Raw genomic sequence first — 14,276 nt, 5'->3', positions numbered from 1 at the left:
CTTTCTTTCTTTCTTTCTTCCCTTCTTTCTTTCAGAAAGAGAGAGAGAGAGCACAAGCAAGGGGAGGGGCAGAGGGAGAGGGAGAGAGAGAATCCCTCAAGCAGACTCTGAGTGGAGCCCAACACAGGCTTGATCCCATGACCCAAGATCATGACCTGAGCCAAAACCAAGATGCAGTCGCTCAACCAACGGAGCCACCTGGGCGCCCTGATATGTTGTATTTTCACGAGCAGTCAGTTCAGAATATTTCCTACTTTCCTCTTTGATCTGTGGATTATTCAGGAGTGTGTTCTTTAAATCCCAAGTATTTGAGGAACATCCAAGACATATTGTTGATGTTGATTTCTTGTTTATTTCACATGGATCACAGAATGTACTCAGAATAATTTCAATCCATTTAAACTTGTTGAGGCTTGTTTTATGACCCAGTGTGTGATCTCTTTTGATGTTTCACACACTTGAAACACTTGGTGTGTTCCACAGTTGTCAGATATGTTGTCCTATAAATATCAATTAGATCTCAAAGTGGTCGATAATGTTGCTCTGATCATCTCTTCACTGATTTTTTTCCTAGCTATTTCCTAGTTTAGAGAGGTGTTAAAATCGCTGACTTTGCGAAATTGTCTCCTTCTCCCTTTAGTTCTGTCAAATTTCGCTTTGTTTATTTTGGGGCTCTGCTATAAGGTGAATATACATATATGTTGTTATGGCATCCTCATAATAACTCTAATACTAACCTATTTATCCTTATGAAATAGTTCTCTTTATTTCTGGTAATACTCTGTCTCACAGTCCATTTTCTCCGATTTTAATATAGTCATTGCAGCTTTCTCATGTTTACTGTTTTATCTATGTTTTTGCACCCACTGACTTTCTATTTCTTCATATGTAAAGTGCACTTCTTGTAGATAGCATACAGTTTATGTTTCACTTTTTTATCCATCCTGAAAATATCTGCCTTCGAATTGGAGTGTATAATTCTTCTAACATTTAATGTATTCTTTGATCTGGCTGGCTTTAGGACTACCATTTTATTTTATTTTCTACCTGTCCTTCTGGTTTTTGTTCCTCTTTTCCTGATGCCTTTTGGTTTATTTTAATCTTTATTATAATTGAACTTTAATTTTGTACTGACTCTTCAGTTATATCTATTTGCATTATTTTCTTGATGGTTGCTCTAGAGATTACAATATGCATCCTTATACTTTTGTAGTCGCTTCGAAGCACCATTGTACTAATGCATGTAAAACACACGAATTTGACCACATATACCTATTCATACCCTCTGTATTTTATGTTACAGTTGACATATGTATTATATCTAAGGTCAGAAACCCCACAAGACAATGTTACCATCTTTGTTTTAAAGAGTCTTATGAAATTGAAAGAAAAAAATAGTCTTTTATATTTATGCAGATATTTATAATTTTCAATGCTCTTCCTTCTTACCTAAAGGTCAGAGTTCCATCTGGTAATATTTCCCTTCAACTTGAAGAAATTTACTTAGCATTTCTCACAGCACAGGTCTGATGGTGATGAATTTTCTTAGTTTTCATTTATCTGAGAATGTCTTTATTTTGCCTTTATTCTCCTTTTTATAAGATTTATATTTATTTTCGAGAGAGAACACAAGCAGGGGGAGGGGCAGAGGGGGAGGGACATACAGATTCCTGGCTGAGCGCTGAGCGTGGAGGCCAATGCCATGTAGGGCTGGATCCCAGGACCCTGAGATCATGACCTGAGCTGAAATCAAGAGCCTGATGCTTAATGGACTGACCCACCCAGGCACCCTGTCTGATTGTTTTCAGTGTTTTCTTTGTTTCTTTGCCGTTTGGTATTATGTGTGTAGGTGTGTTTTCTTTGCATTTATCCTGCTTGAGGTTTGCTGAGATTCCTGAATCTGTAAATTTATGTCTTTTATCAAATTTGGGGAAATTTCCATCATTATTTCTTTAATATTGCTTCTTCACCATTCTTTCTGTCCTCTCCTTTTGGGACCCCAATTACATGTACTTAAGATTTTGGGGTGTTGCCCCACAGGTCCCTGGGACTATGTTCATGTTTTTAATCATTTTACGATTTATTTTCCTGATAGTATAATTTCTACCAATTTCTCCTCAAGTTCACTGACATCTGTCATCTTCCTGTTACTCTTGGACCCATCCAGTGCAATTTAAACATTTTTGATATTGTATTTTTGGTTCCAGAATTTCCATTTTGTTCTTTTTCTGCTTGCTTCTCTGCTGTTATTTCCTTTTTGTGCTTTAACTGCAAGCATATTTCCTTTTAAATACCTGAGTACAGTTACACCAGCTGCTTAAAACTCCTTATCTGCTGACTCCAACATCTGGGTCACCTCCAGGTTGATCTCCACTGATTGCCTTTTCACTTCAAAATGGGTCACATTCATTCTTCCTTCACACATGGGGTAATTTTGGATTATGTCCTGGATATTGTGAATGTTATGTGGTGGAAATTCTGGATTCCACTGTGGTTTTCAGAAGACTATTGACTTTTGTTATACTAGGCAAATGACTCCATCTGTAGATTCCATCTCTTGGATGGCAGCTTAAATCTCAGTTAAGTTCCTTTATCCTTAGTTGGAGTCTTTCTTCAACATTAGTGGTTCAGAGGCCCGGCAGAGTTTATACTCAGAATTTTGTCTCCTTCTGATGGGGTGCCTGGATGGCTCAGTAGGTTAAGTGTCTGACTTCAGCTCAGGTCGTGAAGCCGAGGTCCTGGGATCCAGCCCAGCATGGGCTCCCTGTGGGTTCGGCTGGTCTGCCCCTCCCCCTGCCCTCCCTCTGCCCCTCTCGCACCAGCGCACTCTCTCTCTCAAATTAATAAATCTTAAAAAAAAAAAAGAATGTTGGCTCCTCCTCTCTAGCTTTCTCCTTCCCACAATTCCTTGCTCCTTCTCTGCCCCCGACACCGCCCCCCCCCCCCCGCCTCTCCACCGGCTGACTTGCCAGTGACAGGTGGTGGTTACCCTGATCTTTGTTTTATGGTTCTTCATGCCACTAAGACTACAGGTTTTCTATCAGAATTTTGAGTGTTCTTCACATTCGTTTCACCTTGTCATCAAGTTAAGAGCTGTAGAAACAGGTAACTCACCTTGTAATGTTACCTTTTGCCAAGTGTCTACTCTGATCCAGAATCAGCCTGCTTTTGTTCATTTTCCAGTGCTTTCGGGTTGGAGTTATTTTGTATAGTTGTCACATGCAGGAGGGTCAAGTCCCTTCAGAACAACCCAGCCGTGCTGGAGGCACATGTTGACTTCCCATTGTATGTTGGTTACATATGGGGTTTTCTATTACATAGACTTTGGAGGAGAAGCGAGTCAATCACATTCTTGGTACCAAACTGCTTACACGTTGAAGCTAAATCAGAACTTCTCTGGGGCGCCCGGGTGGCTCAGTCGGTGAAGTGTCTTTCTTTGGCTCAGGTCATGATCCCAAGGTCCTGGGATCGAGCAGGGAGCTTGCTTCTCCCTCTCCATCTGCCGCTCCTCCTGTTTGTGCTCTCTCTCTGTCTCTCTTTTTCTGACAAGCAAATAAATAAAATCTTAAAAAAATCAGAACTTCTCCAAGGTGCTTCATTGCCCTGGCAGAATTTATTTGTGCTGGCAGAAGAGTCACGGCTTTGGGGTTCACAAATAATTTTTGAAAATATTATAAACTTTCATCTCCTCCACCTCTACAGCTAGCTAGATAATAGTTCCTTGATAGGCCACATGGGTAAAGCAGAAAACGGTGGCCCAAATTACACATATCTTTGTTCAACTACATCCCAGCTGTGTGACCCTAGGCAAGTCACTTAACCTCTCTGAGCTGCCATTTCCTGATATCATCATACAACATATATTTCAGAGCCAATAGAGGGATTGAATGAGTAAATACATGTAAGGGTGCCCATATACCCTGTTTTGCCTGGGAGAGTCCAGGTTTACAACTGTGGTCTCAGTTTACTGGTAAAGCCCCCTCTCACTCTAAAAAATGTTCTAATACTTCCTGAACACTGTTAACCATCAAATCAGCAAATTTTCTTCTAGTGAGCCTCGCTTCCCTGCCTTACTTTTCAACAAAAGCATTGCCCAATAAAATATGGGGTAATGCCTAATGCTACCATATTGGTTTTTTGTTCTGGTGTTTTCCCTCTCAGAACTGTATGGGTGAAGGGGGTCTACTTTCAAAGACTGGCCTTTACTTCCGAGAATCAGAGCCAATCACCTAATTGGTCATTCCCCTTTCCACCTCTATGCATACCCAGGTGCAAGGATGCCAGAGATAAGTTTGGGAAGAAAAGGGGTGTGTGTGTGTGTGTGCGTGTGTGTGTGCACTCTGGTCACATCTGGCCCTGCGATCTGAGTGTGTGCGCGTGTGCGCGTGCGCATCAAAGGTGCCGCATAGCTTGTGGACGTAGTTCCCACCCTTCAGCCTTCCAGCGTGGTGCTCTGGGCGTTGCACCGGGACTGGGGAGGTGGGGAGGGCTTCCGGCTCATGGATGATGATTCCAGTTTCCATCTCCCACCTTGTCTTGGCAGATTTACCTGGGTGAGGCCCCTCTGGGAAGGATTTTGGCTTCCATATATTTGCCTAAATCACTCAGGGAGAGAATTCCTCTTAGCAACTTACATACCATCTTGTTTAATTTTTTTGGCCAAACTTCACTCTTTAAGGTAAGTTTTTGCCTCTGGAAACTGTCATGAACTGACATATGGTGACTCATTGTAATTATGAGCTCTTGCTATTTTCATAATGTTCTGTTTATTTTAGAATATGCTCACTGATTTATTCTGCAAGTCTCCTGGCACAACCCCTGGCCCTCAACATGAATCAATGTCTTCTTTAATGATGTTCCTCAGCTTTTAATTTTCACAGCTTCTCAGCTTTGCAAGGGACCTTAAGGATCATGTGGTGACCAAACAGAGGCCTCAAGATGTTGTAAAACCAGAAAAGGACAGCGAGTCCTCCTGATGAGTGTTGTTTCAATTTGTTGGTGCTTTCCTCCTGCATCTCCCCTGGCTCCTCAAAGCCTTCATGCCCATTCTTTTGGGCCAGTTCATTGGAAGCTGAGCAGTGTGCAGTAGGACACTGGCCCTCAGGCATTTGTTGCTCCTTCCCACTGCTTCCAGAACCTTCTCTGAGGGTTGCAGTCCTCGCCCATTATTAAATCCAGGAGGCAGTATGATGTGGTGGTTACGGGCCTGGATTCTGGGGCCAGATCGGCTGAATTTAAAGGCGGCTATGCCATAATCTAACTGCGGGACCTTGGGCGGGTTACCCAATTCCATGGGCCTTAGTTTCCTCCTACGTAGAATAGGATGATAGTAATACCTCACTGGGCTAAGGGTTAAGGGAGTTAATACATATAAAGTGCTTAGAACGTTGTCTCGCGTGTCATAAGCACCAGGTAACTGTTTGCGTTGCTATTATTATTTTCCTCTTTGGGGGCTCTGGCTAATAAAAGGTTCATTCATTTGGCACACTCTGTCCCATCTAGCTGTTGGGAAGACAGCAGTCAGAGCTAGCATGAAATGGTTGATGATCACTATTAATTATTAATGTTCACACTTTATTATCTCCTTTACTTGCGAGAAACCTTGACTCAAGAGTGCTGTGGTCTGAATGTTTGTGTCCCCCAGAATTCATGCATTGCCATCCCAACCCCCAAGATGATGGTATTAGGATATGGAGCCTTCAGGAAGGGAGGAGATCATAAGGGTGGAGCCATCATAATGGGATGAGTGCCCTCATGCAAGAGGCCCCAGAGAGCTTGCTTGTGAGGACAGAGCAAACTATCTCTGAACTGGAAAGCAGGCTTCACCAGACCCTGACCATGTGGGCACCCTGATCTTGGACTTCCGGCCTCCAGAGCTGTGACAAAAAAGTTTCTGTTATTTAGAAGGCGCTCAATCTGATATTTTGTTCTAACAGCTAGAAAGGACTAAGACAAAGAGGCTAAATGATTTTGCTCAAGGTCGCACAGCTAGGAAGTGGCATAAACTAGTAACCAAATCCAGGCTGTCTACTCCGAAGTTGAAGTATTTAAGAGTTCCATACATTAACACCCATGCATATTTTCATTTTCTAGAGAAGGTATCCAAAGGAATGAATTTATAATGGTCAAATATTCACAGAGTTATTGCAGGGAGATTGCACTGGGCCAACTGAAATATACCACATACCAACTCAAATTTAACACATTGTCTCCAGTTATAGCTGTAGGATGTTCTGTTCTGGAATTCTCTAGCAGCTCCCCTTTCTGTCTATGTACATTCATTCTATTTATTCCTGTGGGTTCAGCTCAAATCCCACCCAGAAAGCCTGCCTGGAGTTCATGAGCCTCTGCTTTCCTCCCCACTCCCTGCTTGCATTCTTGTCTTCCATATCCACCGAGTCTCTAGTCTGGTTTCCCTAAGTAGACTGTGGCGGATGTCGTGGGTCGGACATGTTTTATTTTCATGGCACCTGGCACAGGGCTGGCTACCTGACATGTTTTCAGTAGATACATATTTATTAAGCCTTGTTTTTAAATGGAAAAAAAATTGGTTAGACCCGGGACAAGACAGTTAATGAACAAAAATTTTAATAAAAACGAAGAATGTGGTTCCTAGCACTCTGACCCTTTTGGTAAACTTGAAATTTCTCTATATCATCTGACATACCATTATTTTTGTCTTAATTTTGCTCCTTTCTCGAGAGGGCTGTGCCTGTCACATAGAATAAGAGATAAACTTATTTTGCATAGATTTCACACCTAATAAGTAATTTTTATTCACTAACATCTTCCACTGAAGGGGATTAAAGATCTTTGCCAAAATTAGCCTACAGACGTCATAGTGCCGCATAATGGATTAGAAGTAGCCTGCCATCACATTCAGACCTGGAAGGGCCCTTATAACTCACAGTGGCCCATCTCATTTTACCGATGACAATACTGAGACTCAAAGAGGGGAACGGACCTGCTAGAGGTGACACAATGTCATGCAGTTATTAGTCAGCCAGCACATCTTTCTCGAAATCCTGCTATGTGACTTGCGTGGTGCTGGGCCCTGGGGATACCACAGCGAGCACCAGAGACAAGGTGTGGGACCTCATGGAACTTTTGGTCAGAGCGGGGAGAAGAGAAACTAACAGAGTCTAACTCTGAAGGGGGTGGCCTGAGCCTGGGGGCTGTGCCACTGATTGCTGGGGAGGAAGAGATGTCACCCTCTAATCGCCTTTTCCCCTAAGTCGCAAGTCTCACAGCCTCGCCTTCATGGTGCTTCCTCTGACATCTTTTCATCAAAATCTTCAGTGTTATCATAACATATTACTCTAAAGATCATAGCTAAGGGGAGGCTGGCTGGTTCGCTCAGTGGAGCGGGCAACCCTGGATCTCAGGGCTGTGAGTTCCAGCCCCATGTTGGGTGTAGAGATGACTTACAAAGAAAATCTTGAAAAAAAATGTTGTTGATAAGACGCCACTCTTGGAAAACACATACCCCCTCCTCCGCGAGTGGCAGGTCTCTAGAAGGACAAAGCACTAGGCAGGTACAATATGGCACAGGGGCTCTGGGAGCATAGAGGAAAGGTCAGGGAGAGCAGGAAGGGCCTAGAGAGATGTCGGCTGGAACCCGAGGTTGAGTAGAAGCTAGAAGGATGCAGGGCGAAGGATGGAGGAGTGCTTCTGGCAGAGGGAACAACTTCTCTAAAAGGTTCAGAAGTGAAACAGGTAACACTTGAACCTTGAGCCAAAGAGTGGAAGAGTGAGAAATGATTTAGCGCCTTTTCCTGCATAGCTGCCATTTTGTACGAAAGGGAAATAAAACCAGAGGACAGGTTAATTAAGTCCTGGGTTGTTGTGTGTTTCCCCCCTTTTGGAATTTCCATTCCAGAAAACAGTATGTCTTAGACTAAGTTGAGAGGGTTGTTAGATATCCCTGGTCCCCTTTTCTTCCTGTTATCCGTATACTGAGAGGGGAAGAGACTTTCGAGGAACAAGAGGGCTCAGGCTAGCACTTGAGCTTTGGCCGGCCAGCCAGGGCCTTGCCACCATATTGTTCCATAGCTCCACCTCTCCATCACGCTACCGCAGGGGAGTCCTCTGTGAAGGGAGCATGGAACCACCAGGCTGGCTTCCATGAGCAGAGCTGGTCGTGGACCGGAAGTGAGAGCTTCCTGGTGGAGCCCCAGGTTGTGTTGTGTTCACAGTTACGCAGTTCTCTGTGGCTTCAGGGCTCAGGAAGAGGAGCGCTGGGCATCTTCTGAAAGCGGCCCAGCGGGCTCTGCAAAGGACGTCATCTGGGCTCACCTCATCTAGGCTTTCTGGGCAAGTCCTCAGAGGACTTTCTTCCCATCCCTCCTGTCCTGTGCCTGCCTCATCTCTTGCGTCTTCACGCATGCCCCGGAAGCAGTAGTCTCTCAGCTGCCTCGCCCCCTGGGGCCTGGGCCTGTGGCCCTTTGGCCCTGTGAATTAGCAGGCACCACATCCTAACAGCTACCTTCTGCTTGATCTCCTTTGAACCACCACTTATGAAGCATCCCTGCGCCATCCTGCACTAGCTGTGGGATCTTTGTCCAAGCCTTTGAGCCTCCCCAACCTTCCGTTGATCCAGAAAATGCCTATCTTGTTTCAGTGAGGACCGAAGGTAGTGTGTGTGGAAAGCCCCTAACAATGTCACTGGCTCCTTCTGGGTGCAAGACATGTTTGTCACCTAGTTGGTGTGTGTCTGGCCATGCGGGGGACATGGGCCCACACCACGCCTCTGCTCTGACCTCAGAGTTCGTGGTCCCCTAGGGAGGAGATGACGGTCCTCAGAAACATATTTCAGGGGCGCCTGGGTGGCTCAGTCATTAAGCGTCTGCCTTCAGCTCACGTCATGATCCCAGGGTCCTGGGCTCGAGCCCCGCATCGGGCTCCCTGCTCCACTGGGAGACCGGCTTCTTCCTCTCCCACTCCCCCTGCTCGTGTTCCCTCTCTCACTGGCTGTCTCTCTCTCTGTCAAATAAGTAAATAAAATCTTAAAAAAAAAAAAAAAGAAACATACTTCAACCTGGATGTTTATCAACCTGCTTCCAGCTTCGGGGGGGATGAAATAAGGGGGTGGCTTATAATTAACGCACGATGAATTTATGTTCCTTATGAGGAGGGGCCCCTTAAAAGTAAGTAAGGGTGGTTAGGGGTTAGGACTAAGGTAAGTTGTGAAATGTCGGGGTTCAGAGTTATCGAAGGAAGGAATGGTTTCACTTGGTTGCTGGTGAGGTGCCGAGACGCTTGCTGGAGACATATTTCGATGGAGGGCTTGGCTTAGTGAATTGTTCCGGTTTGGCAGAATTGAGACCTTACCCGAAGACTGGAGATGAGCTAAATGACCTCTAAAAACTTTCTCTCAGGGGCGCCTGGCCGGCTCAGTCGGTAGCGCGTGCAATTCTTGATCTCGGGGTCATGAGTTTGAGCCTCAAGTTGGGTGTAGCGTTTACTTAAAAAAGAAATCTTAAAAACAAATGAATAAATACAAATAAAAATTTCTTTTCAGCTTGTGATTTTATGTTCCATATTTCTGTGCCTCCTGCCATGCATTAGTAATCCTGAACTGATTATCGACATGCAAGAAGTTGGAAATTTAGGAACTGAACGCCTCTTCCTTATGTTTCACCCACAGACCGGAAGCGTCACTAAAGCACTAAGCACCTTTGTGGTGAGTGCCAGTGTTTCAGACACAGCCATTGAAAACTTGGCTGAGCCAGTGGTTATCACTCTGCAGCATGTCGAAGGAAACCAGGTACTATACCCATTTTCATCTCAGAATAGCAAGGCCTCCGAACCTCTCCTTGGACTTCCTGTTAAAAATAATGGACTAGTGGGGCGCCCGGGTGGCTCAGTCGGTGAAGCATCTGCCTTCGGCTCGGGTCATGATCCCAGGGTCCTGGAATCGAGCCCTGCATCGGGCTCCCTGCTCAGCAGAGAGCTTGCTTCTCCCTCTCCCTCTGCTGCTCCCCCTGCTTGTTCTTTCTCTCTCCCCCCCGCCTCTCTCTGTCGAATAGATAAATAAAATCTTTTGAAAAATGGGCTAGTTAACAGATGTGGTTAAGGTTAAAGGAGATTGTCCCATTTCGGGCAGTAGAGGTGTGCTGTAGTTGAGGCCTTCTAGAAATAATGCCATCGCTTAAAGGGATAAGTAATGGTGGGCTTCTAGCACTGTGACAGATTGGCAGAGGACTGATTAGGGCAGGTGGATCTTTTGGTTGTCCCATTACACTATATGATATTTAATTCCATTTGTTTTGGAGTGAGGCAAACAATTTAAAATAATTGAATATTTTGATCCTTTTGAATTGCCACGAAGAGCATTAAATATGTATTAATTATCACCAACGAGTTAAAACCATAGTCATATGGCATAACATACGGTATATATTACTAAATGATCAAATTTAGCTGTAGTATGAGAAGGAACTACTATTCCATTCTTTGATGTTAGTGTATGTCCAGTGTGAAGTCTTAATAGCTTCCTTCATTCCCAATCGAAACGACCATATGGTACAGCATATTTTTCACAGGTCTGAATTCTAGGAGGGAAGAAGGAAGGGTGGGAGAGGGACGTAAGAAAAAACAGATACCAAATGAAACATGCTCGATGGGTGTAAGATCTCTCAATTCCAGCCTGGGCCCGGCTCTCCAAGCATCCCCCAACAGCAAATACTCATTGCCTCCAGTTCCCTGGAGCTCGTAGGAGCTGGGGAGGCCCCAGGAATGCTCCCTAGGCCTAATGAGCAAGCAGCTCAACTTTGTATCCCTAAGGCTTGATCTCAGCTGTAAGCTGCACATGCAAAGTTCTGCGAGGAACACCTACCGCACATCAGTCCTGCACTGACCATTCATAACCTCCTCCTGGGCCTTGCACCAGGAGGGCGTGGCAAATTCCTATGTCACCAAACAGTTGTGTGTGTACACATTTAGTTTTATTGTAATGAAGCAACTTGTACGTTTAGCAGGTAAAACTGAGCATCATCTTGGGGCGCCTGGGCAGCTCAGTCGGTTAAGCATCTGACTTTGGCTCAGGTCATGATCTCAGGGTCCTGGGATGGAGCCCCGTGTCGCGCTCCTCGTTCCGTGGGGAATCAGCTTGGCACGCTCCCTCTGCGCCTCCCCCTGTGCATGCGCTCTCTCAAATAAATAAATAAAATCTTGAAAAAAAAAAAGCAAAACAAAACCCTGAGCATCATCTTTCCTTTCCCGTGAAACAAACAAAAAATTTAAGAATAAACAGGAACAAAGTTAACAATAGAGAATGTCTACTCCAAACAAGATCCTGCAGGTACTGCTAATTCTCCCATCGAGTGGCAGGGCTCAAGTCATTATTAGGAGAGAATTTAATTTAAAAGTGTCATCTTAAACTGCAAGGAAGTCCATTAAACATCACAATTAAACATGCCAGGGGAGAGGCCATGTTGTCAGAATGCCCACTTAACCCACCCAAACATCTCAAACCCACCTTTTGCTGACGTTCTATAACCCCACTTTGAAATTTTATTTTATTTTTATTTTTTAAGGTTTTATTTATTTATTTGAGAGAGAGTGCAGGAGAGAGAGAGTGCAAGAGCATGAGCAAGGGGAGGGGCAGAGGCAGAGGGAGAAGCAGACTCCCCACTGAGCAGGGAGCCGATGCGGGCTCGATCCCAGGACCCTGGGAGCATGACCTGAGCCAAAGGCAGACACTTAACCAACTGAGCCACCCAGGTGCCCCTATAACCCCAATTTTTAAAATATATTTTTCTTTTTTTAACCAAGAGAAAGTAGACAGAGGCATGTTGGTCAATGTTAACTGTCCATACACACATAGAGACACTGTAATCTCTGAGCTCAATATCCAGAGAAAGGAGGAAACTGGAATTCTAGGCACTACTGCACAGGGGTCCCGCATCGTCCAGCTTCCAGCAGAGCTAGGGGAGCAGAAGGGTTTCCTTTTCTCCCACAGAGCACTGTGGTGGTGTTGATTCCAGAAAGTTTGTGTTGAGACAGGAAGGGATAAAAATGAATTTGAAACAGAAAGGGTAGAGATTCTTTCCCCACTGTATTCTGCTCAAGGCATTTCCCCCCCAAAATAAGTTGAGAACCATGGTATAGAGGGAGAGAAAAGAGACTTGAAAAGACTGGGTGAATGAGCACAAGAGGAGGGAAAGGAAAAAAAAAAGACTGGAACTTGCTGTCAAGGACTGGAGAAAATTTAAAAAGGAAAGTTGGAATCTATCAGCGTTGCATGACAGCTTCTCCTTCCTCCTTCTCTCCTCCTTCCCCTCATCCTCTTCTTCACCTCCTTCACCTTCGGCCTCCTCCCCTTCGTCAATATCTTCCAGTCCTCCTTCTTCATCATCCTCTTCTTCTTCCCCTCCTTCATCATCCATATCGGGAACCAAGTAGTGCGGTCACAGATTGGGCCAAATATCATCTTTGATGACCTCGCTGGTTCATCTGCACCTGCAGGTCTACAGGTTACAGGAAGGTATGAAGGTTGCTTTTGGACCCTGGATCATGACATGAGCCGAAACCAAGAGTCAGACACTTAACCAACTAAGCCACCCAGATGCCCCTACCAAATATTTTAAAGGGGCATGCTGTTTTCCCCCTTATAAACCAACTCACAAATGGTCCAAGTGTATGTGCACGTGCGTGTGTGCGTGTGCGTGTGCGTCTGTCTATTGTTTGTAAAAAACATCGAGAAGAAAACACTTGGGTGTCATCGTCATTGTATGGTAAGTATTGCAAGGAAAGGTGTTTACCTCTGATTTTTCTTTTTTTTTTAGAATTATGATCAAGTTCACTGTGCCTTTTGGGACCTCGAGGGTAACAGTAAGTATTTTTCTTGGCAAGCTTTGTCTTCGGCTCTCAATGAGCCTTTGCCCCGACCATTTTCCTGGTTGGCAATTGGATGAGAGGAAGCCGTACTGTCTTACCAGACCCTACAGAGAACTCTGACTGACGAAGATACGAATATGAGTTTTACATCTAGTTAGGGCATGGGAGGTTTTTTTTAAAAAAAAGCTTTTCTTTTTGATAAGAGACTTATTTGGGGGATCAGAAAAATCATACAACTCGGGAATAAGGGAATTTGGAAGAGCCAGTGCAGAGTAGTCTTGAGCTGTTTGAAGCAAGTTGAGAAATGAACACCTGGCTCTTCATCTGCGTTTTCCCATGGAGATTTGCAACATCGACTACCTTCTTCCTGTTTTCCCTCATCTCTTCTAGACTGACTGTGTGACCTTGGGGAGTCCATTTATTCTCTTGGGGACCCAATCTTTTTATCTTTTCATTGAGGGGATAAGACTTCCTGGTTGGTCTCAAGGGCCCTTCCTGCTTGGCTAGGTATGAGTCTTTGGGGACAGTAAGAGAAGGGGTTGGGGATGGGGATTGCGGGTTCCTCTCAGGTTTCCCTTCTCCATTGAAATCTCCAGGGATATTGCCGAATCTCAAAAGTGTTCCCACCCAGAATCCATTTTCCTAGGAATGCCAGGAGTGGCTATGTGCCCCTCTCCCTGGGAAAATTTCCCTTTTCGGTGTCCTTGAAATTCTGGGAGAAAAAGGAAATTCTCCTCCCATTTGACTCCCCAGGATGTGGGAGTTCCTGGGACTACTACTCCTTCCCTACAACAGAGATAGCACATCCTTTCCTGGCCCTCTCCAAGTCTCCCAGGATAAGATTCCTGTAAAGTGATGGGCTTTGTCGCTGACAGCCTCAATAAATTGATCCAGTGGCCAGACTCCTCCCAGGTCACCCTTTGCCCCCACCCTCTGTCCATGGATCCAGAACCTCTGGAATTTATGGAGTTATCCTGGATGGACACATTTTGACATTTTGATAACCTCCCTGGTCTAGTGTCACCCTGGAGGTTCTACTCTAGATCCGGTCTAGTACCTGAGGTCTACAGTTACAGGAAGCTATGAAGGTTGGTTTAGGAACCCTGAATAAACTCAGGAGTGAGAAACTAGGCAAGCGTCAAGTAAACCAGAGGCTTTCATTGGCTCTAAGGAGTGACAGACAGACCATGATCTGGCTTGAACTGGTTGTTTCAGATGTTTACTCCAGCGCCACCAAGCAGGCCCAAATGTCAGCCTAGATTCCATAGCTCATGTCCTTCAGAAAGTTCTAGATCTACCTGTTTCCTATTTGTGTTACTTAAGAAAACAGTCCTTACTCTGTCATTCCAGCACGGTGGCAGGACTGTGGTTCATGATTAGAGTCTGTCCTAATCTGTAGAAGTTCCTTGCGGGAACAGGAAGTGAGAGCCCAAGAA

General features: G+C 44.9%; 1 protein-coding gene across 1 annotated transcript in view; it reads left to right on the top strand.

Moving 5' to 3' along the window:
• Nucleotides 1-14,276, top strand: part of ADGRG4 (adhesion G protein-coupled receptor G4) — a 79,841-nt gene that overhangs the window by 46,570 nt on the left and 18,995 nt on the right. The window contains exons 9-11 of the mRNA XM_048213749.2: nt 4,544-4,678; nt 9,647-9,766; nt 12,789-12,834. Coding sequence (XP_048069706.1) covers nt 4,544-4,678; nt 9,647-9,766; nt 12,789-12,834 — 301 coding nt within the window. The remainder of the gene's footprint in view (nt 1-4,543; nt 4,679-9,646; nt 9,767-12,788; nt 12,835-14,276) is intronic.

This window comes from Ursus arctos, chromosome X, assembly GCF_023065955.2.
Source record: "Ursus arctos isolate Adak ecotype North America chromosome X, UrsArc2.0, whole genome shotgun sequence".
Classification (NCBI taxonomy): Eukaryota; Metazoa; Chordata; class Mammalia; order Carnivora; family Ursidae; genus Ursus; species Ursus arctos.
The sequence above is the reverse complement of the archived record's forward strand: the minus strand, read 5'-3'. Positions and strand labels throughout refer to the sequence as shown.